General features: G+C 41.8%; 1 protein-coding gene across 3 annotated transcripts; it reads right to left on the minus strand.

Moving 5' to 3' along the window:
• Nucleotides 1-666: 666 nt before the first annotated feature.
• Nucleotides 667-24,789, minus strand: LOC110495612 (melanophilin-like). 3 transcript variants are annotated; one of them, XM_036951821.1, is made up of 16 exons: nucleotides 24,676-24,789; nucleotides 23,977-24,100; nucleotides 18,767-18,988; nucleotides 13,606-13,718; nucleotides 11,577-11,621; nucleotides 11,321-11,382; nucleotides 11,112-11,222; nucleotides 10,894-11,014; nucleotides 10,540-10,736; nucleotides 6,975-7,061; nucleotides 4,192-4,410; nucleotides 2,568-2,744; nucleotides 2,156-2,317; nucleotides 1,853-1,906; nucleotides 1,697-1,745; nucleotides 667-1,601 (listed from the first exon to the last, which is right to left on the minus strand). In XM_036951821.1, exons 2-16 carry the CDS (start codon nucleotides 24,072-24,074, stop codon nucleotides 1,555-1,557), a joined length of 1,764 nt encoding a protein of 587 aa, XP_036807716.1. In that variant the 5' UTR covers nucleotides 24,075-24,100; nucleotides 24,676-24,789; the 3' UTR covers nucleotides 667-1,554. The 3 variants fall into 3 exon arrangements, with proteins under 3 accessions (XP_036807716.1, XP_036807715.1, XP_036807717.1); XM_036951820.1 differs by having other exon boundaries at nucleotides 23,977-24,123; XM_036951822.1 differs by lacking the exon at nucleotides 2,568-2,744 and having other exon boundaries at nucleotides 23,977-24,123.
• Nucleotides 24,790-26,383: the final 1,594 nt, after the last annotated feature.

The following is a 26,383-nucleotide window of genomic DNA, read 5'->3' on the forward strand; positions in this document are numbered from 1 at the left end:
TGTAGTCCACAATCATCTCCTTTATCTTGCTCACATTGAGGGAGAGGTTGTTTTCCTGGTACCACACTGCCAGGTCTCTGACCTCCTCCCTATAGGCTGTCTCATCGTTGTCGTTGATCAGGCCTACCACTGTTGTGTCATCAGCAAACTTAATGATGGTGTTGGAGTCGTGCCTGGCCGTGCAGTCATGAGTGAACAGGGAGTACAGGAGGGGACTGAGCATGCACCCCTGAGGGGACCCTGTGTTGAGGATCAGCGTGGCGGATGTGTTGTTACCTACCCTTACCACCTGGGGGCGTGTTTAGTCCAAGGGCCCTTAGCTTAGTGATGAGCTTTGAGGGCACTATGGTGTTGAACGCTGAGTTGTAGTCAATGAATAGCATTCTCTCCTATTGTCCAGGTGGGAAAGGGCAGTGTGGAGTGCATTGATATGGTATTACAGTTTAATTTATGTTTTTAGTGTCATTGATATGTTATTACAGTCTAATCGAAATCTTTGTTTGTTTAAAAAGCAATAATGTATGAATGTGAAAACGCTGTGTCGCTAGGTGGCAGCACGTGTCTGCCTGCAATCACTATACCAATATGGGCATGGCAGAGCGGGCCTTCTTACCGGTAGTGTATGTTAAGATCCCCTCAGAATAGAAACACTCAAACACTCAACAGTTGATGTGATACAATTTATTAGATGCAGAAGCCCAGTGACAGCACAACGCACTGCAGCTTTTCAAATGATACAGTATATATATATTCATCCTACTGCAATATTTATAATTGTCTTGAAAACGGTTTCAGACATATTTTTTGATATGAATTGAGAGAAAACAGAGATCATTATCCAGACCTGATAACTTGTTATTTCATATCATATTTGTCTGGTCAGTGTCAAGACAACATTTCACTTTTTCAGAAAGATATGTACTACGACAATATGTAACAGACACTCTGTTATTTGAATGTAACACAGTTGGTGATGTAAGATAGTAAGTCGTGTTGCTTGTTTCCCAGAATCCCATGCAACCCAAAAGGTAATTATTAGACGAGGTCATGATAGTGTACAGAAACTACCAGTGTTCACTAATCAAACTCCATTTTAACACAGAAAGTCACATTTGGCCTCTGCTGGAATGTTGGTAGCCTATATGGCACAGATTCATCTTTTAAATCAGGAAACTTAGACTGTTTTGCAGCAGGAAGCCCAATTCTGATATTTTTTCCCCACACATTGCCCTTTTGACCAATCACATCAGAGCATTTCATGAGTTTAGACATCAGATACATTGAGACTGAGAGGATACTTTAGAATGCGTATGACTTTCAGGCAGTAAACCAGGGTTGTTTTTGCATTGAACATAGCTATGGTGTAGCCTGCTTTTACAGCACATAACTGCTGTGCATTGTGGGTGTGGATATACCATTAACATACTGTAACAATGTGGATATGAGATTGACATCAGATACACAGTGGATCAGTGACAGATAAGGTTGAAGGTATATTTCAGTAACTAAGATAATACAGACAGTTTCATTGGGCTTATTCGTCGTACAGTCCTTTTACATGTGATTGGATTTCCGTAGGGATCCTGAGCCGTTGCTGGGTTCTGATGGTGGAAACAAGAGGAGATGGTCATAAGCACAGTTGGTCAGGACTCAAAGACAACATATTAGGGGCATCACAATATGCTTTGGGCCTTACTTGTGGGGAAGTCTTGGGGAAACCTTTTCCTGTTCTGTGAACCTGATATCTGTCAGATAGAATAGTTGTTTTAGACAACAGCATGCGACAACAATAAGCATCAAAGCAAGCCCAAGAGGGACTGAAGAGAATTATTGAATTGCACAACATACTCACCTTTTTCTTCCCTGAGGCACTTAGAGCAGCAAGTTTGTTCTCCAAATCAGACACCTAAGAGAGAAGGAAAAGACAGAAAGTACAAATTATACCCCTTCTGAAGGAAAACAAGTTATCTGAAAATAATAAATATATCAACTAAACGAGCTCTTGTGTTTTATTGTTATTTCTTCATGCGTCTCTGTAGGCCACAATGGTTCTTGGAAATCTACAGTTCACAGTGTGCTTTTCAGTCCATACAGCACATCCCTGTTGAGTAGAAAGCCTGCTCAGTAGAACCCGCAGTAGAGCCTCGTCACCGACCTCACTCTCAGTGCTCTGGACCCGATGTGCAGTCAGAGCCACCACGTCCTCCAGGTCAGACAGCTCCGAGTCTGTGGCCCCTCCGAAGCGGTTCTTGGCACTCTGCTCCAGATGCCTCAGCTTCTTCTCCAGGTCAAAGGACTTCCCTGAGGTCATGTACACCTGGAACAGGGCACAGGACAACCACCACAAATGTACCCTTACAGACGAGCTGCTAACCACACACCATTAGCAGGCTAACAGTTTCCAGACTAGACTGCTTGGAATACAAAGCGAATCTCTGCTTTAAGACAACACAAGACGTCTCTTCATGCTTTAAACAAAAGGCTCCAGACCTACACTTGACACACAGCTATTTTGATTGGATTAGGATTGCTTGGGAGGAAAAGAGGAGTGTGATTTTGAATCTTACATTTTCCTCAAGTTCCCTGTAAGACTCAGCTGCTTTCCTTACGTCAGCCACGTCAGTTATCATGGGGCTGTCATTAGACGTTATTGAGGGGAAGTACTCGTTCATCGCGCTTTCAGCGGCATTAATGGTTCTGAGAAACTCTTTGGTGATGTCACAGAGGGCCGCCGCGGTGGATCTCTGAAAGCCATGTAAGGGAACAGAAATTAGCCGTTGGGAAAGTACCTACGTCTCCTATATGTAGCGGAGGTGATTTGGAATCACACTTTCGTGATCAGGTAGCCCTGCCTGAGACTTGCTAGCCCAAATGTCACCCTGAGACCACACGGATTTTGTCTTGGTCTAATGGTGAAGACATTTACATTGACATTGCCGTCATTTAGCAAGAGACTCTTATCCAGAGGGACTGACAGTTGGTGCAACCACATATCACAGTCATAGTAAGTCCAACTTTTCCTCAGTAAAGCAGCTATCAGCAAAGTGCTGAAGTGCGAGTGAGAAAAGACAAGTGTGAGTATTAGTGCTAGAAAGAGTGTTAGGGATTGTTTTAAGATGTTAACTCTGCGTGCGAGAGGTCCCTGGTTGGAGCCAATGATGTAAACCCTAGATGACTGACAGGGGGTGTTGTTTTGAAGCCTACATTTTGGTACTGCCCCTGCATTTATTAATGTCTACATTGGTTTTTGACAAGTATATTCTATTACAGACACTTTAATGCATACGTTTAAATGACATTATGTGGGGCCTCCCAAGTGTCGCAGCTGTCTAAGGAACTGCATCACAATGCTGGCGGCGTCACTACAGACCCGGGATCAATCCCAGGCTGTGTTGCAGCCGGCCGTGACCGGGAGATCCATGAGGTGGCGCACAATTGTCTCAGCGTCGTCCGGGTTAGGGGAGGGTTTGGCCGGCCGGGACGTCATTGTCCCGTTGCGATCTAGTAACTCATTGTGGCGGGTTAAGCGAGCAGTGTGTCAAGAGAAGCAGTGCAGCTTGGCAGGGTCGTGTTTCGGAGGACGCATGGCTCTCGACCTTCACCTCTCTCAAGTCCGTAGGGGAGGTGCAACGATGGGACAAGACTTACCACCAATTGGGGAGAAAAAGGGGTAGAAAAATACAAAAAAACAAAAACACATTTATATTATGTGAACTGAACATAAAAATACAAAATATATTCCTTAAAATATGTGTTGTTGTTGTTGTACTAATGATACTGTCCCCACTACAATAAATAAATACCTAAATACATGTTCTTTTGTTCTTGAAACATTTTATTGAAATACTGTAGAATTCCATTCATTCCTATGGAAGAGGAAGCCACCCCTATGTAGTTCTCCTATGTGGTTCTCCTATGTTGTTCTCCTATGTGGTTCTTCTATGTGGTTCTCCTATGTAGTTCTCCTATGTAGTTCTCCTATGTAGTTCTCCTATGTAGTTCTCCTATGTAGTTCTCCTATGGAAGAGTACCAATATGGAGGCAGGTGGCTTCAAAACATCTCATTGGCCATTACATAGCATCAGCAATCCAGGGTTTATACACATCATTGGTTGGATCCTATCACCTCCGCTACAGCTTTTTGGTGTGTGTCTGAGATGTAACAGGGTAACAGGACCCCCAAAAATTCACCTGCTGAGCCTCGGTGGGCCCCTCGTCGCTGGAAGAACTGAGGGGCTCTAGGGGGAGGACTGGGAGGTTACTCTTCACAGCGGCCCTCTTTAATAAAGGGGTTTTCTTCCCCCCTCCTGCTTCCTCGTCGGAGGACGGAACACTGATGTTCCCCGCCAGCTCGCTCAGCTTCCTCCTCAGCTTCTCCTCCTCTATCTGTGCAGCGGTCGGGGACGTCGCCTGTGGATAGAAACAGGATTGACTTACTAGACTTTTTTCTTTTTTGCTGCTAGTGGAACCTCGAGCCTCAACAGTGCATCTCCAGTGAACTCTGTTCTGGGCAGTTTTCATGACTTTATTCCAGGTTGACAGAAACAGGGTTGGGGTCAGTTCCATCTAGATTCTCGTCAGTTTAAGACTTGAATGTTTAGGAGTTGAATTGCTTATGTCTTAAGGAGAAATTCAACAAGGAGGAGTTGTAATGGAAACGAGCCCAACTCAAGTTGGGCAACAACAGGTTAAGGCCAGAGTTAGCTAACAAGTTACCCTTTGATGAACAGCTGTGATTCTCTCTAATATGATTATTCCAAGAAAGATAATGCTCTGTTAGGAGAGCAGTAGGATGCTCTGTTAGGAGAGCAGTAGGATTCTCTGTTAGGAGAGCAGTAGGATGCTCTGTTAGGAGAGCAGTAGGAAGCTCTGTTAGGAGAGCAGTAGGAAGCTCTGTTAGGAGAGCAGTAGGATGCTCTGTTAGGAGAGCAGTAGGATTCTCTGTTAGGAGAGCAGTAGGATGCTCTGTTAGGAGAGCAGTAGGAAGCTCTGTTAGGAGAGCAGTAGGAAGCTCTGTTAGGAGAGCAATAAGAAGCTCTGTTAGGAGAGCAGTAGGATGCTCTGTTAGGAGAGCAATAAGAAGCTCTGTTAGGAGAGCAATAAGAAGCTCTGTTAGGAGAGCAATAAGAAGCTCTGTTAGGAGAGCAATAGGAAGCTCTGTTAGGAGAGCAATAGGAAGCTCTGTTAGGGGAGCAGTAGGATGCTCTGTTAGGAGAGCAGTAGGAAGCTCTGTTAGGAGAGCAGTAGGAAGCTCTGTTAGGAGAGCAGTAGGAAGCTATGTTAGGAGAGCAGTAGGAAGCTCTGTTAGGAGAGCAGTAGGAAGCTCTGTTAGGGGAGCAGTAGGAAGCTCTGTTAGGAGAGCAATAAGAAGCTCTGTTAGGAGAGCAATAAGAAGCTCTGTTAGGAGAGCAATAAGAAGCTATGTTAGGAGAGCAATAAGAAGCTCTGTTAGGAGAGCAATAAGAAGCTCTGTTAGGAGAGCAATAAGAAGCTATGTTAGGAGAGCAGTAGGATGCTCTGTTAGGAGAGCAATAAGAAGCTCTGTTAGGAGAGCAGTAGGAAGCTCTGTTAGGAGAGCAATAAGAAGCTCTGTTAGGAGAGCAATAAGAAGCTCTGTTAGGAGAGCAATAAGAAGCTCTGTTAGGAGAGCAATAAGAAGCTCTGTTAGGAGAGCAATAAGAAGCTCTGTTAGGAGAGCAATAAGAAGCTCTGTTAGGAGAGCAATAAGAAGCTCTGTTAGGAGAGCAGTAGGAAGCTCTGTTAGGAGAGCAGTAGGAAGCTCTGTTAGGGGAGCAGTAGGATGCTCTGTTAGGAGAGCAGTAGGAAGCTCTGTTAGGGGAGCAGTAGGATGCTCTGTTAGGAGACCAATAAGAAGCTCTGTTAGGAGAGCAATAATAAGCTCTGTTAGGAGCTCTGTTAGAAGAGCAATAAGAAGCTATGTTAGGAGAGCAATAAGAAGCTCTGTTAGGAGAGCAATAAGAAGCTCTGTTAGGAGAGCAATAAGAAGCTCTGTTAGGAGAGCAATAAGAAGCTATGTTAGGAGAGCAATAAGAAGCTCTGTTAGGAGAGCAATAAGAAGCTCTGTTAGGAGAGCAATAGGAAGCTCTGTTAGGAGAGCAGTAGGAAGCTCTGTTAGGAGAGCAGTAGGAAGCTCTGTTAGGGGAGCAGTAGGATGCTCTGTTAGGAGAGCAGTAGGAAGCTCTGTTAGGGGAGCAGTAGGATGCTCTGTTAGGAGACCAATAAGAAGCTCTGTTAGGAGAGCAATAATAAGCTCTGTTAGGAGCTCTGTTAGAAGAGCAATAAGAAGCTATGTTAGGAGAGCAATAAGAAGCTCTGTTAGAAGAGCAATAAGAAGCTCTGTTAGAAGCTCTGTTAGAAGAGCAATAAGAAGCTATGTTAGGAGAGCAATACGAAGCTCTGTTAGGAGAGCAGTAGGAAGCTCTGTTAGGAGAGCAGTAGGAAGCTCTGTTAGGAGAGCAGTAGGAAGCTCTGTTAGGAGAGCAGTAGGAAGCTCTGTTAGGAGAGCAATAAGAAGCTCTGTTAGGAGAGCAGTAGGAAGCTCTGTTAGGAGAGCAGTAGGAAGCTCTGTTAGGAGAGCAGTAGGAAGCTCTGTTAGGAGAGCAGTAGGAAGCTCTTTTAGGAGAGCAGTAGGATGCTCTGTTAGGAGAGCAATAAGAAGCTCTGTTAGGAGAGCAGTAGGAAGCTCTGTTAGGAGCTCTGTTAGAAGAGCAATAAGAAGCTATGTTAGGAGAGCAATACGAAGCTCTGTTAGGAGAGCAGTAGGAAGCTCTGTTAGGAGAGCAGTAGGAAGCTCTGTTAGGAGAGCAGTAGGAAGCTCTGTTAGGAGAGCAGTAGGAAGCTATGTTAGGAGAGCAGTAGGATGCTCTGTTAGGAGAGCAGTAGGAAGCTCTGTTAGGAGACCAATAAGAAGCTCTGTTAGGAGAGCAGTAGTAAGGTTTTTAACCCTTTCTTACTTCATCGTCGGGGGGTAGAGTCATCTTGGACTCCAGCCGGTTCAGGAGACTCTCTATGGCTGACATACGCTTGTTTAGCGCATTGACCTGTATCACAATGACAGGAGAGGAGTGAGGTGAGACCAAGTGAGGTGAGACCAATACGAAATGACAGGAGAGGAGTGAGGTGAGACCAATACAAATGACAGGAGAGGAGTGAGGTGAGACCAATACAAAATGACAGGAGAGGAGTGAGGTGAGACCAATACAAATGACAGGGGATGAATGAGGTGAGACCAATACAAAATGACAGGAGAGGAATGAGGTGAGACCAAGTGAGGTGAGACCAATACAAAATTACAGGAGAGGAGTGAGGTGAGACCAAGTGAGGTGAGACCAATACAAAATGACAGGAGAGGAGTGAGGTGAGACCAAGTGAAGTGAGACCAATACAAAATGACAGGAGAGGAATGAGGTGAGACCAATACAAAATTACAGGAGAGGAGTGAGGTGAGACCAATACAAAATTACAGGAGAGGAGTGAGGTGAGACCAAGTGAAGTGAGACCAAGTGACGCTTGTTTAGCGCATTGACCTGTATCACAATGACAGGAGAGGAGTGAGGTGAGACCAAGTGAGGTGAGACCAATACGAAATGACAGGAGAGGAGTGAGGTGAGACCAATACAAATGACAGGAGAGGAGTGAGGTGAGACCAATACAAAATGACAGGAGAGGAGTGAGGTGAGACCAATACAAATGACAGGGGATGAATGAGGTGAGACCAATACAAAATGACAGGAGAGGAATGAGGTGAGACCAAGTGAGGTGAGACCAATACAAAATTACAGGAGAGGAGTGAGGTGAGACCAAGTGAGGTGAGACCAATACAAAATGACAGGAGAGGAGTGAGGTGAGACCAAGTGAAGTGAGACCAATACAAAATGACAGGAGAGGAGTGAGGTGAGACCAAGTGAAAATTACAGGAGAGGAGTGAGGTGAGACCAATACAACATTACAGGAGAGGAGTGAGGTGAGACCAAGTGAAGTGAGACCAATACAAAATGACAGGAGAGGAATGAGGTGAGACCAATACAAAATGTACATTGTGCATGAATCGAGACGCAAACCTGACACAAGGTTGGATATTGTATTACACCAGACTCGCATGGAGTAATCAATCAAAATAGACCTTCTAATCATTGGCTGAGCAGAACAGCTGATTACACCCTATTCCACATCCTACAATCTAAGCTTGTTGCCATCAATCTCACACAAATGATCAATGAACCTACCAGGTACAACCCCAAAGCCATAAACACGGGCACCCTCATAGATATCATCCTAACCAACTTGCCCTCCAAAGACACCTCTGCTCTTTTCAACCAGGATATCAGCGATCACTGCCTCATTGCCTGTATCCGTAATGGGTCAGTGGTCAAACGACCTTCACTCATCACTGTCAAATGCTCCCTAAAACACTTCAGCAAGCATGCCTTTCTAATCGACCTGGCCGGGGTATCCTGGAAGGATATTGACCTCATCCCTTCAGTAGAGGATGCCTGGTTATTCTTTAAAATTCCTTCCTCCCCATCTTAAATAAACATGCCCCATTCAAAAAATTTAGAACCAGGAACAGATATAGCCCTTGGTTCTCTCCAGACCTGACTGCCCTTAACCAGCACAAAAACATCCCGTGGCGTTCTGCATTAGCATCGAACAGCCCCCGTGATATGCAACTTTTTGGTGAAGAAAGAAACCAATAGACACAGGCATAGAAAAGCCAAGGCTAGCTTTTTCAAGCAGAAATTTGCTTCCTGCAACACAAACTCCAAAAAGTTCTGGGACACTGTAAAGTCCATGGAGAATAAGAGCACCTCCTCCCAGCTGCCCACTGCACTGAGGATAGAAAACTCTGTCACCACTGATAAATCCACTATAATTGAGAATTTCAATAAGCATTTTTCTACGGCTGGCCATGCTTTGCACCAGGCTACTCCTACCCCGGTCAACAGCGCTGCACCACCATTCCCAAAGATTGGAAAGCAGCTGCGGTCATCCCCCTATTCAAAGGGGGGGACACTCTTGATCCAAACTGCTACAGACCTATATCTATCCTACCCTGCCTTTCTAAGGTCTTCGAAAGCCAAGTTAACAAACAGATTACCGACCATTTTGAATCCCACCGTACCTTCTCCCCAATGCAATCTGGTTTCAGAGCTGGTCATGGGTGCACCTCAGCCACGCTCAAGGTCCTAAACAATATCTTAACCACCATCGATAAGAAACAATACTGTGCAGCCGTAATCATTGACCTGGCCAAGGCTTTCGACTCTGTCAATCACCACATCCTCATCAGCAGACTCAACAGCCTCAGTTTCTCAAATGATTGCCTCGCCTGGTTCACCAACTACTTTTCTGATAGAGTTCAGTGTGTCAAATCAGAGGGCCTGTTGTCCGGGCCTCTGGCAGTCTCTATGCTCTGTGCCACAAGGTTCAATCTTGGGCCAACTCTTTTCTCTGTATACATCAATGATATTGCTCTTGCTGCTGGTGAGTCTCTGATCCACCTCTACGCAGACTACACCATTCTGTATACTTCGGACTTTGGACACTGTGTTAACTACCCTCCAGATGAGCTTCAATGCCATACAACTCTCCTTCCGTAGCCTCTAACTGCTCTTAAATACAAGTAAAAATAAATGCATGCTCTTCAACCGATCGCTGCCTACATCTGCCCGCCCGCCCAGCATCACTACTCTGGACGGTACTGACTTAGAATATGTGGACAACTACAAATACCTAGGTGTCCGGTTAGACTGTAAACTCTCCTTCCAGAGTCACATCAAACATCTCCAATCCAAAGTTAAATCTAGAATTGGCTTCCTATTTTGCAACAAAGCATCCTTCACTCATGCTGCCAAACATACCCTCGTAAAACTGACCATCCTACCGATCCTCGACTTCGGCGATGTAATTTACAAAATAGCCTCCAACACCCTACTCAACAAATTGGATGCAGTCTATCACAGTGCCATCCGTTTTGTCACCAAAGCCCCATACACTACCCACCACTGCGACCTGTAACTCTCGTTGGCTGGCCCTCGCTTCATACTCGTCGCCAAACCCACTGGTTCCAGGTCATCTACAAGACCCTGCTAGGTAAAGTCCCGCCTTATCTCAGCTCGCTGGTCACCATAGCAGCACCCACCCGTAGCACGCGCTCCAGCAGGTATATCTCACTGGTCACCCCCAGGGCCAATTCCTCCTTTGCCCGCCAAAACCCCAGCATGCATCACTTGAGACACACAACTTCCAATAAATACATGTACAATGTAAATCAGCCCAACAGTGTTTGAAATCCATCTTCCCAGGCTTGAGTGGAAGGACAAGTCCACCCTTGTTTGCCAGTTAATGTGGGTCATTTTCTATGGTCAGGGTAGTTTAATAGTGGAGAGAGACGTCATCTGTCTCATGTCAGGGTAGTTTAATAGTGGAGAGAGACGTCATCTGTCTCATCTCTGTTTCAGCTCTATTTCACTCTCTCCTTCTCACACACACACACACACACACCAACACACATCCTACCGGTTGCTGTGTTGGGGCCTGCAGGTTCTCGTGAGAGCCAACTCGGCTGTAGGAAGGGCGTCGGCGATAGGGGGTCTGGTACATGGTGTTGCGCCCTCCCTCCTCCTCTTCTGACGTATCCACATAGTGCTGGCGGTTCATAGAGGAGCTGATCTTGGATAGGGAGCGGGCACGCACCATCCCATACTGCCCATCGTCTGAGGACCATCGCTTTAGCTCAGGTTATATTACAAAATGTCAGTTTGGCGTGAGATTACTGTTGTTGTAGTATTGTAATGCCATTACACTGCAAACTAACCAGCTCTGATTGAATGTCTGTGTGTGTGTGGGAGTGTGTGTGTGCTTGTTGCTTACCAGGGCGCATGTTGTACCTATCCAGGCTCTTCCTACGGTTCATGCGGTGTTGTTGTTGCTGCATGGAATCCATGAACTCCATGTCACCCCGGTGACCACCACCTCGCTCCTCCTGGATCTGCTGTAGGTGACACAACCATCACAACCTTAAATAACCCCCTATTCCCACAATGCACTACTTTTGGCTAGTAGAAACCAGGACTGTTTTGTCCGTCTACCTGGTAGGATTGTCGACGAGAGTGAGTGCGAGAGTGGGGTGGAAAATACTCTTCTATATCCACATCCAAGTCCATGGGATGAACAGAGAGCAGGCGCTTGTTCTTTCGCATCTGACAGAACAACAGGATGGAGACATAAAGAGAAGTAGTGAGTCTGGGATATGATATCCAGTTTCTCAGGAACGATATTGAGAGGAGAAACTGTTTACCATTTTGTATCGCTGAGCTTCTGCATCTGCATAGTCCTCATCATGACCATTGTACCTGTCGTCTACAGGGGAGAGAGGGACAAGAAGGGGTGACTTTGTTTCTTGTCAAATTGTGTAACCCCGTGTTACGTTTGCATATCATAGTGCTTATGCTGGTGTTGTCAACTCCACTATGATATGGGGTTCAGCAGTTTTCAGGTACAGTATGTTGAAATATTGATATGTTTTTCCCATTGCCTTCCTCTATTCTACTTACTGCGGAAATCAGGCATGCTTTGTGTGTCACTGTCACGCCGGGCGCCTGTGAAGACAGAGAGAAGTGATATTCTGTTATTAATAGTTATATAGACAGTACCAGTCACCTGATCATTCCAAGATCTTTATTTTTACTATTTTATACATTGTACAATAATAGTGAAGACATCAAAACTATAAAATAACACAAATGGAATCCAAATATATTTTATATTTGAGATTCTTCAAAGTTGCCACCCTTTGATTTGATGACAGCTTTGCACACTCTTGGCATTCTCTCAACCAGCTTCATGAGGTAGTAACCTGGAATGAACAGGCATTCCTTGTTATAAGTTCATTTGTGGAATTACTTTCCTTCTTAATGCGTTTGAGCCAATCAGTTGTGTTCTGACAAGGTAGGGGTGGTATACAGAAGATAGCCCTATTTGGTAAAAGACCAAGTCCATATTATGGAAAGAACAGCTTAAATTAGCAACGAGAAACGACAGGACATCATTACTTTAGGACATGAAGGTCAGTCAACCCGGAAAACTTCAAGAACTTTGAAAGTTTCTTCAAGTGCAGTCGCAGAAACCATTAAGCGCTATGATGAAACTGGCTCTCATGAGGACCGCCACAGGAAAGGAAGATCCAGAGTTACCTCTGCTGCAGAGGATAAGTTCATCAGAGTTACCAGCCTCAGAAATTGCAGCCCAAATAAATGCTTCACAGAGTTCAAGTAACAGACACATCTCAACATCAACTGTTCAGAGGAGTCTGCGTGAATCAGGTCTTCATGGTTGAATTGCTGCAAAGAAACCACTACTAAAAGACACCAATAATAAGAAGAGACTTGCTTGGGCCAAGAAACATGAGCAATGAACATTAGACCGTTGTAAATCTGTCCTTTGGTCTGTTGAGTCCAAATTTGAGATTTTTGGTTCCAATCGCCGCGTCTTTATTCGACGCAGAGTAGGTGAATGGATGATCTGGATGATCTGGATGAATGGATGATCAAGGCACACTTAACCAGCATGGCTACCACAGCAGTCTGCAGCAATACGCCATCCCATCTGGTTTGCCCTTAGTGGGACCATAATTTGTTTTTCAACAGGACAATGACCCAAAACACACCTCCGTTTGACCAAGAAGGAGAGTGATGGAGTGCTGCATCAGATGACCTAGCCTCCACAATCACCTGACCTCAACCGAATTGAAATGGTTTGGGATGAGTTGGACCGCAGAGTGAAGGAAAAGCAGCCAACAAGTGCTCAGCATATGTGGGAACTCCTTCAAGACTGTTGGAAAATCATTCCAGGTTAAGCTGGTTGAGAGTGTGCAAAGCTGCCAAGAGTGTGCAAAGCTGTCATCAAGGCAAGAATCGAAAATATATTTTGATTTGTTTAACACTTTTTTGGTTACTACATGATTCCAGATTATTTCATAGTTTTGATGTCTTCGCTATTCTACAATGTAGAAAATAGTAAAAATAAAGAAAAACCCTTGAATGAGTAGGTGTGTCCAAACTTTTGACTGGTACTGTACTTTAAATCATCTCTTTGTCCTATGTGAGGTCTGGGTCAAGAGGACTGTTAGAATACAGAACAGACAACAGTCACTCAGTTCTAGAACACTGTTCCCAGTTCTAGAACGCTATATGTGACCATTAGTGGAGGCTGGTGGGAGGAGCTATAGGAGGACAGGCTCATTGTAATGGCTGGAATGGAATCAATGGAACGGAGTCAAACATGTGGTTTCCATATGTTTAATGTGTTTGATACCATTCCGTTTACAATGAGCCCGTCCTCCTATAGCTCCTCCCACCAGCTGCCAGTGGTGACCATATGTCATCATAGCATGGCTATGTCACCCCGGTGTCATGTACAGGCCCTACCATGTGACTCTTCATTACAGCCAGCCATGTGTCACACTCCTGATCATTTGGTGACCAAAATGTGACACTTGGACACTCTCAACAACAACCACAACTGTAACGTGATTACATTTAGAAGTATGCACAATTAATCAATAATCAAACAAAAAGAACCCACCCTCTCCGTTGAGTCGCTTGTAAAGAGACTTCATCACCTTGGCACTGCCGAAGCGCTTGAAACGGGTGCGCACATTGTCATGGTACCATCCCACTGTTCCAATTTTCAGGACCCTGCAAGGTAAACACAAGAGTCATTCCAGTCTTAATATGAACCCCATAGAGCTAGGAGAGTCACTCCAGTCTCAATATGAATCCCATAGAGCTTGGAGAGCCACTCCAGTCTCAATATGAACCCCATAGAGCTTGGAGAGCCACTCCAGTCTCAATATGAACCCCATAGAGCTAGGAGAGTTACTCCAGTCTCAATATGAACCCCATAGAGCTTGGAGAGCCACTTCAGTCTCAATATGAACCCCATAGAGCTAGGAGAGCCACTCCAGTCTCAATATGAACCCCACAGAGCTTGAAGAGTCACTCCAGTCTCAATATGAACCCCACAGAGCTTGGAGAGACACTCCAGTCTTAATATGAACCCCATAGAGCTAGGATAGTTACTCCAGTCTCAATATGAACCCCATAGAGCTTGGAGAGCCACTCCAGTCTTAATATGAACCCCATAGAGCTTGGAGAGTCACTCCAGTCTCAATATGAACCCCATAGAGCTAGGAGAGTCACTCCAGTCTCAATATGAACCCCATAGAGCTAGGAGAGTTACTCCAGTCTCAATATGAACACCATAGAGCTAGGAGAGTCACTCCAGTCTCAATATGAACCCCATAGAGCTAGGAGAGTCACTTCAGTCTCAATATGAACACCATAGAGCTAGGAGAGTCACTTCAGTCTCAATATGAACCCCATAGAGCTAGGAGAGTCGCTCCAGTCTCAATATGAACCCCATAGAGCTAGGAGAGTCACTCCAATCTCAATATGAACCCCATCATCAATGGAATGTATATGAACCCCATAGAGCTAGAATAGTTTTCTGACCATGTCACCTGAACAGGACTCTTGGCCCTATTCTCTATAACTATATATTATTACTATCCTTCTAAGAGTTGTCCCTCTTCTCTAACTATATATTATTACTATCCTTCTAAGAGTTGGTTCTACTATAACTGTATATTATTACTATCCTTCTAAGAGTTGGTTCTACTATAACTATATATTATTACTATCCTTCTAAGAGTTGGTTCTACTATAACTATATATTATTACTATCCTTCTAAGAGTTGTTCCTACTATAACTATATATTATTACTATCCTTCTAAGAGTTGTTCCTACTATAACTATATATTATTACTATCCTTCTAAGAGTTGTTCCTACTATAACTATATATTATTACTAGCCTTCTAAGAGTTGTTCCTACTATAACTATATATTATTACTAGCCTTCTAAGAGTTGGTCCTACTATAACTATATATTATTACTATCCTTCTAAGAGTTGTCCCTCTTCTCTAACTATATATTATTACTATCCTTCTAAGAGTTGTTCCTCTTCTCTAACTATATATTATTACTATCCTTCTAAGAGTTGTTCCTCTTCTCTAACTATATATTATTACTATCCTTCTAAGAGTTGGTCCTACTATAACTATATATTATTACTATCCTTCTAAGAGTTGTCCCTCTTCTCTAACTATATATTATTACTATCCTTCTAAGAGTTGTTCCTACTATAACTATATATTATTACTATCCTTCTAAGAGTTGTTCCTCTTCTCTAACTATATATTATTACTATCCTTCTAAGAGTTGGTCCTACTATAACTATATATTATTACTATCCTTCTAAGAGTTGTCCCTCTTCTCTAACTATATATTATTACTATCCTTCTAAGAGTTGTTCCTACTATAACTATATATTATTACTAGCCTTCTAAGAGTTGTTCCTACTATAACTATATATTATTACTAGCCTTCTAAGAGTTGGTCCTACTATAACTATATATTATTACTATCCTTCTAAGAGTTGTCCCTCTTCTCTAACTATATATTATTACTATCCTTCTAAGAGTTGTTCCTCTTCTCTAACTATATATTATTACTATCCTTCTAAGAGTTGTTCCTCTTCTCTAACTATATATTATTACTATCCTTCTAAGAGTTGGTCCTACTATAACTATATATTATTACTATCCTTCTAAGAGTTGTCCCTCTTCTCTAACTATATATTATTACTATCCTTCTAAGAGTTGTTCCTACTATAACTATATATTATTACTATCCTTCTAAGAGTTGTCCCTCTTCTCTAACTATATATTATTACTATCCTTCTAAGAGTTGTCCCTCTTCTCTAACTATATATTATTACTATCCTTCTAAGAGTTGTTCCTACTATAACTATATATTATTACTATCCTTCTAAGAGTTGTCCCTCTTCTCTAACTATATATTATTACTATCCTTCTAAGAGTTGGCCCTACTATAACTATATATTATTACTATCCTTCTAAGAGTTGTTCCTACTATAACTATATATTATTACTATCCTTCTAAGAGTTGTTCCTACTATAACTATATATTATTACTATCCTTCTAAGAGTTGTTCCTACTATAACTATATATTATTACTATCCTTCTAAGAGTTGTCCCTCTTCTCTAACTATATATTATTACTATCCTTCTAAGAGTTGTTCCTACTATAACTATATATTATTACTATCCTTCTAAGAGTTGTTCCTACTATAACTATATATTATTACTATCCTTCTAAGAGTTGGCCCTACTTTAACTATATATTATTACTATCCTTCTAAGAGTTGTTCCTACTATAACTATATATTATTACTATCCTTCTAAGAGTTGTTCCTACTATAACTATATATTATTACTATCCTTCTAAGAGTTGTTCCTCTTCTCTAACTATATATTATTACTATCCTTCTAAGAGTTGTCCCTACTTTAACTATATATTATTACTATCCTTCTAAGAGTTGTTCCTCTTCTCTAACTATATATTATTACTATCCTTCTAAGAGTTGGTTCTACTATAACTATATATTATTACTATCCTTCTAAGAGTTGTTCCTCTTCTCTAACTATATATTATTACTATCCTTCTAAGAGTTGTTCCTACTATAACTATATATTATTACTATCCTTCTAAGAGTTGTTCCTACTATAACTATATATTATTACTATCCTTCTAAGAGTTGTTCCTCTTCTCTAACTATATATTATTACTATCCTTCTAAGAGTTGTCCCTCTTCTCTAACTATATATTATTACTATCCTTCTAAGAGTTGTTCCTACTATAACTATATATTATTACTATCCTTCTAAGAGTTGTCCCTCTTCTCTAACTATATATTATTACTATCCTTCTAAGAGTTGTTCCTACTATAACTATATATTATTACTATCCTTCTAAGAGTTGGCCCTACTATAACTATATATTATTACTATCCTTCTAAGAGTTGGTTCTACTATAACTATATATTATTACTATCCTTCTAAGAGTTGTTCCTCTTCTCTAACTATATATTATTACTATCCTTCTAAGAGTTGGTTCTACTATAACTATATATTATTACTATCCTTCTAAGAGTTGTTCCTCTTCTCTAACTATATATTATTACTATCCTTCTAAGAGTTGTTCCTACTATAACTATATATTATTACTATCCTTCTAAGAGTTGTCCCTCTTCTCTAACTATATATTATTACTATCCTTCTAAGAGTTGTTCCTACTATAACTATATATTATTACTATCCTTCTAAGAGTTGGCCCTACTATAACTATATATTATTACTATCCTTCTAAGAGTTGGTTCTACTATAACTATATATTATTACTATCCTTCTAAGAGTTGGCCCTACTATAACTATATATTATTACTATCCTTCTAAGAGTTGGTTCTACTATAACTATATATTATTACTATCCTTCTAAGAGTTGTTCCTCTTCTCTAACTATATATTATTACTATCCTTCTAAGAGTTGTTCCTACTATAACTATATATTATTACTATCCTTCTAAGAGTTGTCCCTCTTCTCTAACTATATATTATTACTATCCTTCTAAGAGTTGTCCCTCTTCTCTAACTATATATTATTACTATCCTTCTAAGAGTTGTCCCTCTTCTCTAACTATATATTATTACTATCCTTCTAAGAGTTGTCCCTCTTCTCTAACTATATATTATTACTATCCTTCTAAGAGTTGTCCCTCTTCTCTAACTATATATTATTACTATCCTTCTAAGAGTTGTTCCTCTTCTCTAACTATATATTATTACTATCCTTCTAAGAGTTGTTCCTACTATAACTATATATTATTACTATCCTTCTAAGAGTTGTCCCTCTTCTCTAACTATATATTATTACTATCCTTCTAAGAGTTGTCCCTCTTCTCTAACTATATATTATTACTATCCTTCTAAGAGTTGTTCCTCTTCTCTAACTATATATTATTACTATCCTTCTAAGAGTTGTTCCTACTATAACTATATATTATTACTATCCTTCTAAGAGTTGTTCCTCTTCTCTAACTATATATTATTACTATCCTTCTAAGAGTTGTTCCTACTCTAACTATATATTATTACTATCCTTCTAAGAGTTGGCCCTACTTTAACTATATATTATTACTATCCTTCTAAGAGTTGTTCCTCTTCTCTAACTATATATTATTACTATCCTTCTAAGAGTTGTTCCTCTTCTCTAACTATATATTATTACTATCCTTCTAAGAGTTGGTTCTACTATAACTATATATTATTACTATCCTTCTAAGAGTTGTTCCTACTATAACTATATATTATTACTAGCCTTCTAAGAGTTGGTTCTACTATAACTATATATTATTACTATCCTTCTAAGAGTTGTCCGTCTTCTCTAACTATATATTATTACTATCCTTCTAAGAGTTGGTTCTACTATAACTATATATTATTACTATCCTTCTAAGAGTTGTTCCTACTATAACTATATATTATTACTAGCCTTCTAAGAGTTGGCCCTACTATAACTATATATTATTACTATCCTTCTAAGAGTTGGTCCTACTATAACTATATATTATTACTAGCCTTCTAAGAGTTGGCCCTCTTCTCTGACTGCCTGAAGCTTCATAATGATACAGACGATCTGGGTTCAAGACCTGGTCAGTCAAACACGATTGTAAATGTTTCCAAACCCATCTCTTATTACTATGTGTTCAGGAGAATCTCTTAATGCTGTGTGTTCAGGATGCCTTGACACCCACGGCCCCCACCTTGTCATACGACAGGGGTCGCACACCCAGCCGTGATCCTTCTTGTTGTAGCGGCTGCATGCCTTGCAGGTGTACATCTTACAGTCTATGCACTGACGCTTACTGTTGACCAGGAACTTGAAGGGCTGCAGACAGCGGATACAGTGAGAGTCTACCAGGGTGGTCTGAGTACCCAGCAGCTCAATCTTAGTGTCCTCCTTCTCTATCTTAGTCTTTAGGTCCCTAGAGGAGAGGGGGGGATAGGAGAGGAGGGGAGGGGAGGAGGAGAAGAGCAGAGAAGAGGGGAGAGGAGGGGAAGAAGAGGAGAGGAGAAGGAGGGGAGGGGAGGGGAGCAGAGAAGGGGGAGGGGAGGGCATAGAGAAGTGATGAAATCATTATACAGTATAATAGTATATGGAATGAAATCATTATACAGTAGATTAGTATATATCAATTCAAATCAAATTTTATTAGTCACTTGCGCCAAATACAACATGTGTAGTAGAGCTTACAGTGAAATGCTTACTTACGAGCACCTAACCAACAATGCAGTTTTAAAAAAATACAGATAAAAATAAGAGTTAAAGTAACAAGTCATTAAAGAGTAAGTAAATTAACAAAAGCAGCAGTAAAATAACAATTGCGAGACAATACAAGGAGGTACCGATACAGAGTCAATGTGCGGGGGCACCCGTTAGTTGAGGTAGTATGTACATGCAGGTAGAGTTATTAAAGTGACTATGCATAGCTGACAACAGAGAGTAGCAGTGGTGTAAAGGGGGGGGAGGTAATGCAAATAGCCAGTTGACTAGATGTTCAGGAGTCTCCAGGATCCAGTTACAGAGGTGGTGTTTAGGTGTTTAGTCCCAGGGTCCTTAGCTAATTGATGAGCTTTGAGGGCACTACGGTGTTGAGTGCTGAGCTGTAGTCAATGAATAGCATTCTCACATTTTTATTTGATTTGATTTATTTCATCTTTATTTAACCAGGTATGCTAGTTGAGAACAATTTCTCATTTACAACTGCGACCTGGCCAAGATAAAGCAAAGTAGTTTGACACATACAACAACACAGAGTTACACATGGAATAAACAAACATTCAGTCAATAATACAGTAGAAAAAGTCTATATACAGTGTGTGCAAATGAGGTAAGTTAAGGCAATAAATAGGCCATAGTGGTGAAGTAATTACAATTTACCAATGTGCAGATGTGCAGAAGATGAATGTGCAAGAGGAGATACTGGGGTGCAAAGGAGCAAGATAAATAAATAAATACAGTAAGGGGATGAGGTAGTTGGATGGGTTATTTACAGATGAGCTATGTACAGGTGCAGTAAGCTGCTCTGACAGCTGGTGCTTAAAACTAGTGAGGGAGATATGAGTCTCCACCTTCAGTTATTTTTGCAGTTTGTTCCAGTCATTGGCAGCAGAGAACTGGAAGGAAAGGCGGCCAAAGGGGGTGACCAGTGAGATATACCTGTTGGAGCGCGTGCTACGGGTGGGTGACCAGTGAGCTGAGATAAGGCGGGGCTTTACCTAGCAAAGACTTGTAGATGACCTGGAGCCAGTGGGTTAGGCGACGAGTATGAAGCGAGGGCCAGCCAATGAGAGCGTTCAGGTCGCAGTAGTAGGTAATATATGGGGCTTTGGTGACAAAACGGATGCCACTGTGATAGACTGCATCCAATTTGTTGAGTAGAGTGTTGGAGGCTATTTTGTAAATGACATCGCCGAAGTCGAGGATCGGTAGGATGGTCAGTTTTACGAGGGTATGTTTGGCAGCATGAGTGAAGGATGGTTTGTTGCAAAATAGGAAGCCTATTCTAGATTTAATTTTGGATTGGAGATGCTTAATGTTAGTCTGGAAGGAGAGTTTACAGTCTAGCCAGAAACCTAGGTATTTGTACTTGTCGACATAGTCTAAGTCAGAACCATCCAGAGTAGTGATGCTGGACGGGCGGGCAGGTGCGGGCAGCGATCGGTTGAAGAGCATGCATTTAGTTTTACTTGCATTTAAGAGTAGTTGGAGGCAAAGGAAGGAGAGTTGTATGGTATTGAAGCTCGTCTGGAGGTTAGTTAACACAGTGTCCAAAGAAGGGCCAGAAGTATACAGAATGATGTAGTCTGCATAAAGGTGGATCAGAGACTCACCAGCAGCAAGAGCGACATCATTGATGTATACAGAGAAGAGTCGGCCTGAGAATTGAACCCTGTGGCACTCCATAGAGACTGCCAGAGCTTCGGACAACAGGCCCTCCGATTTGACACACTGAACCAGGCGAGGCAGTCATTTGAGAAATCAAGACTGTTGAGTCTGCCGATAAGAATGTGGTGATTGACAGAGTCGAAAGCCTTGGCCAGGTCGATGAATACGGCTGCACAAGACGAGGACAAATACATTTGACTGCTACGCCATCTTGGAAACACATAGGTGTTCCTTTTGTCCAGGTGGGAAAGGGCATTGTGGAGTGCAATAGAGATTGCATCATCTGTGGATCCGTTGGGGCGGTATGCAAATTGGAGTGGGTCTAGGGTTTCTGGGATGATGGTATTGATGTGAGCCATGACCAGCCTTTCAAAGCACTTCATGGCTTCAGAAGTGAGTGCTACGGGTTGGTAGTCATTTAAGCAGGTTATCTTAGTGTTCTTGGGCACAGGCACTATGGTGGTCTGCTTAAAACATGTTGGTATTACAGACCCAGGCAGAGAGGTTGAAAATGTCAATGAAGACACTTGCCAGTTGGTCCGCACATGCTTGCAGTACACGTCCTGGTAATCTGTCTGGCCCTCCGGCCTTGTGAATGTTGATCTGTTTAAAGGTCTTACTCACATCGGCTGCGGAGTGCGTGATCACACAGTCTTCAGGAACAGCTGGTGCTCTCATGCATGTTTCAGTGTTATTTGCCTAAATCGAGCATAGAAGTAGTTTGGCTCGTCTGGTAGGCTTGTGCCATTGGGCAGCTCTTGGCTATGCTTCCCTTTGTAGTCTGTAATGGTTTGCAAGCCCTGCCACATCCGACGAGCGACAAGCCGGTGTAGTACGATTTGATCTCAGTCCTGTATTGACGCTTTTCCTGTTTGATGGTTTGTCAGAGGCCATAGCAGGATTTCTTATAGGCTTCAAGGTTAGAGTCCCGCTCCTTGAAAGCGGCAGCTCTAGCCTTTAGCTTAGTGCGGATGCTGCCTGAAATCCATGGCTTCTGGTTGGCGTATGTACGTACGTACGGTCGCTGTGGGGACGAATTCATCAATGCACTTATTGATGAAGCCATTGACTGATGTGGTGTACTCCTCAATTCCCTCAGGGGAATCCTGGAACATATTCCAGTCTGTGATAGCAAAACAGTCCTGTAGCTTAGCATCTGCTTCATCTGACCACTTTTTTGTTATTTTTCCTCTGGTTGCACATTTAACATGCTGATACAAATTTGGTAAAAACGGATTTAAGTTTCCCTGCATTAAAGTCCCCGGCTACTAGGAGCGCCGCCTCTGGTTGAGCGTTTTCTTGTTTGCTTATGATGGAATACAGCTCATTCAATGCTGTCTTAGTGCCAGCCTCTGACTGTGGTGGTATGTAAACAACTACGACGAATACAGATGAAATCTCTCTCGGTAGGTAGTGTGGTCTACAGCGTATCATGAGATACTCTACCTCAGGAAAGCAATAGCTCAAGACTTCCTTAGATATGGTGCACCAGCTGTTATTTGCAAAAATACATAGTCCGCTGCCCCTTGTCTTACCAGACGCCACTGTTCTATCCTGCCGGTACATCGTATAACCAGCCAGCTGTATTTTAATATTGTCATCATTCAGCCACGACTCCGTGAAGCATAAGATGTTTTTAATGTTCTGTTGGGAGTTTAATCTTCCGCGTAACTCGTCGATTTTATTCTCCAAGGACTGCACGTTTGCTAGCAGAATGGAGGGAAGTGGGAGTTTATTCGATCGCCTGCGAAATCTTAGAAGGCAGCCCGCCCTTCGGCCCCTCTTTCTCTGCCTCCTCTTCACGCAGATCACAGAGATTGGGGCCTGTTCCTTGAGGAAGCAGTATATCCTTCGCGTCGGGTTCGTCAGAGTCGTGAAAGGGAAAAAAGGATTCTGCCAGTCCGTGGTGAGTAATCGCAGTCCTGATGTCTAGAAGTTATTTTCGGTCATAAGACATGGTAGCAGCAACATTATGTATAAAATAAGTCAAGAAATAAGTTACAAACAATGCAAATAAACTAACAATAAAAAGCATTAAATCATTATACAGTAGATTAGTAAATAGCATTAAATCATTATACAGTAGATTAGTAAATAGCATTAAATCATTATACAGTAGATTAGTATATAGCATTAAATCAGTATACAGTAGATTAGTATATAGCATTAAGAAGATAACATTAAGTCCCTGTTAACTCCATGGATTATAATAAATCAGTTTAAAATTGGCTCTGTGGAATCATGCATGCAGAATCACACTTATAATTCTGTTCTGGTCAGTTTCAGCAGGGACTACATCACATAACTTATCGAGAACATTTAACACAATGTCCTTCTGACAGTTTGTGAATAAAATAAAGTGATGTCTGACAGGAAGTCTATTTTCCTTTAAGAGTATGACAAGATGAGGAAGACAGACAGAGGAGTCTTTGTGTCCCAGAGAGAATAGGCCTCTTGGCAACTTGTTTTCCCTGGGACACAGTACAGGCAGAACGGGCCTTGTGACTAAGCCATGATCACTGTGATGAGCTGACTCACAACAGCAGGCCTGTTTCACACTTACATTCCTGAAGCCTGAACACACTTACACACACACACACACACACACGCACACACACACACACACACACACACACACACACACACACACACACACACACACACACACACACACACACACACACACACACACACACACACACACACACACACACACACAGTGTAAAACATATGACTAATATATAGATCGCTGAGGACCTCAGTGTGATCGACTCGTATGGAATCTATAGTGTTGGCATTCAGATAAGAGACAGACAATAAGTATCCAATGTTGTAGAGTCCTAAATGCTGTCAGCGTAAGACTTCATGATTTTATATGTCACATACAGACAAGGAGTTTGTTATGTCAGATATGCTAATGAAAAACGCATCCAAGCCTTCCACCCTTCAACATTGATTCAATGTAATATTTTCTCACTAAACCTCTGAAATATGATATTGAACCTTTTTTTAAAAGTGACCTACCCCAGTCTCTCTTCTTCTATCTTCCTGAGGGTGAAGTCTCTCTGTATGACCTCCCAGACGTGCTTGGCCTCGTCGTCTGAAAGCGCGGTCAGGTCCATGGTTTTGGAGAATATGAACCAGTACTCTACAGCAACACAGAGATGGTCCCTGTAAAGTAACCAAAACTAGTGAGAATATGGTCCCTGTAAAGTAACCAAAACTAGCGAGAATATGGTCCCTGTAAAGTAACCAAAACTAGTGAGAATATGGTCCCTGTAAAGTAACCAAAACTAGTGAGAATATGGTCCCTGTAAAGTAACCAAAACTAGTGAGAATATGGTCCCTGTAAAGTAACCAAAACTAGTGAGAATCCTGAAGGTTTATCACCCATGTACCCAAGCCAACACAACATAAGGATACATTGACACCCCTGATAAATGTCCACTTACTCCACAGGGTGGACCAGATTAGCCCGGTTGACTAGACTGACCACTCATCTTAACATTGTTTTACTGTGAGTGCAGCCAGCGGTCAGTCTAGTCAACCAGAATATATCACCAGATTGATTTAAAAAGCAGCTTCTGAGTAGATTTTCTAATTCGTGGTTATACATTTTCTTGTACTTACTTTTTCTAAAGAAAAATACGCTGCATGGAAATGAAATCACGTGTGCTACAAAAACCATCATCTTTGATTTAGCATATTAATATCATGAATTACCTTTACGCCCGGCGCAGAGCAGACAGCTGTGAGGTCAGTTGTTAATTCCCTGGAGTTGAGGCAACACATTTGCGAACGGCCTGAAGAAGTCGGTTGTTCATCACATGCTCTGACTCTCACAGAAGAGAGAGGATGAGCGAGCTTCTCACCCCTCCTCCAACTCCAAGTAGTTTTAACAACTAAATAACAGGTCAAAATGGCCTGTATTTTTGCCAAATTTGAATTCAGTCATAATATACTGATGTAAGGGCCTCGGATGGCAGTAACCCCCAAAAGATGCCAAAATAACATCATATCAGTAAGTATGTTTTCCCCAACAGAGTAAATATGAGTACAGCTATTAGTAAACAAAATATTTTCCTGATAAATGAATAAGGACACTGAAGAGTTGTGTAATAGGCATTCCATAAGCTATTTTAAATAGCATGTGTTAGAATTATGTGAATATGAATAAATTCATCAGAATATTTTTTTTTATGAAAATATGTCAATCATTATTTGAATATGTTCTTTAACCCGTTGTATATTTAATTAAGTGATAATGCCCTCGAGGCCGGTGTTTGGAGGATATATTAGCACGGTTTGCCAACTTTGCCCATGCCAATATATCCTCCAAACACCAACTTCTCGGGCTTTATCACTTCATTAAATGCATTATTCTACCTGTTTCAACACAGACCACTGACACCTTGTGTTGCTATAATACTCACTAAATGTCTAGGTTTGAGCTTCCTATTTTTACCTCTCACTGCACATTGGTGACTGCACTCTCACTGCACTCTTGGTGTGAAAAGCTATTCTGAACAGTGATAAGTTACAACCATCAAATAGAGCATCAACAACATGAAGGCCTCTATTGTTGACAGTGTGCTGGAGAAAGGTGCCCTTAGCAGCATAAAGATAGCACTGGCTGTCCACACAGAGGGAAGAGGGCGCATTAGCCCAGTCAGGAAGACTTCGTTTCTGGAAACTTGATTCCTTTCCCCTGTATTTGATGGCAACTTATTGTGGAGGACAGGATACAGATGTAAGATCTTAATCTGATCACCCTGTTGCAAGAGGACTTTCCTGTAATGCAGGAAATATACAACTTGTAGTTCATTTGAAGTTTAAAAAACGCTTATGATGTTTGTATTTTCCACTTTTCAGACAGAAATGTCAGACTTGTTTTTCCCTAATGAAAAATGTATGAACACCTACAAAAAATTGCCATTAATTATAATCCACATAATCATTCACATTTCCTGTTGCTGCAGGATTATTTTCCTGCTGTAGCAAACTGGCTCAAATGAAGATCCTAGATCTGTAGGTCAAAGTACTATGGTGAAAACAAGGTAGAGCTACTGTATGGATCGGCAGTGGTGGCTCGGCTACGATCTGGAAACTTCTGATCTGCAAGGGCAGGGTGTGCCAGATCATTTTATTAACCAGTGGGGAAATCACTGTCCTCCTGGTGTTGAAACAAATCAAATAAATCAACAGCAAAAAAATTCCTTCAACAGTAATTCATATAAATGTACTGTATGATATTTTATCAGTAAAGGACTCAACCATGCATGCTGGCTAGGTTTGGTCATTGAGACAGTATGCTGTAGTTGTCGTTTCAAGGGCCAAACACAAGCCTTGAAGGTCTGAAAGGTCCTTACACATTATGTGGTCCTCTTTTAGTCCCCGACTCCCTGCAACCATCCGTCTAACTAAAGCATTG

This window comes from Oncorhynchus mykiss, chromosome 18 (genome assembly GCF_013265735.2).
Source record: "Oncorhynchus mykiss isolate Arlee chromosome 18, USDA_OmykA_1.1, whole genome shotgun sequence".
Classification (NCBI taxonomy): domain Eukaryota; kingdom Metazoa; phylum Chordata; class Actinopteri; order Salmoniformes; family Salmonidae; genus Oncorhynchus; species Oncorhynchus mykiss.

Excerpts from the sequence above, each read along its gene's own strand:
- LOC110495612 (XM_036951821.1), bottom strand. The coding sequence starts at position 24,074 with ATGGACCTGACCGCGCTTTCAGACGACGAGGCCAAGCACGTCTGGGAG. Across the intron at positions 18,989-23,976 it reads ATAGAAGAAGAGAGACTGGG|GGACCTAAAGACTAAGATAG; the intron begins GTAGGTCACTTT and ends CCTCTCCTCTAG. Across the intron at positions 13,719-18,766 it reads GACCCCTGTCGTATGACAAG|GGTCCTGAAAATTGGAACAG; the intron begins GTGGGGGCCGTG and ends TTTACCTTGCAG.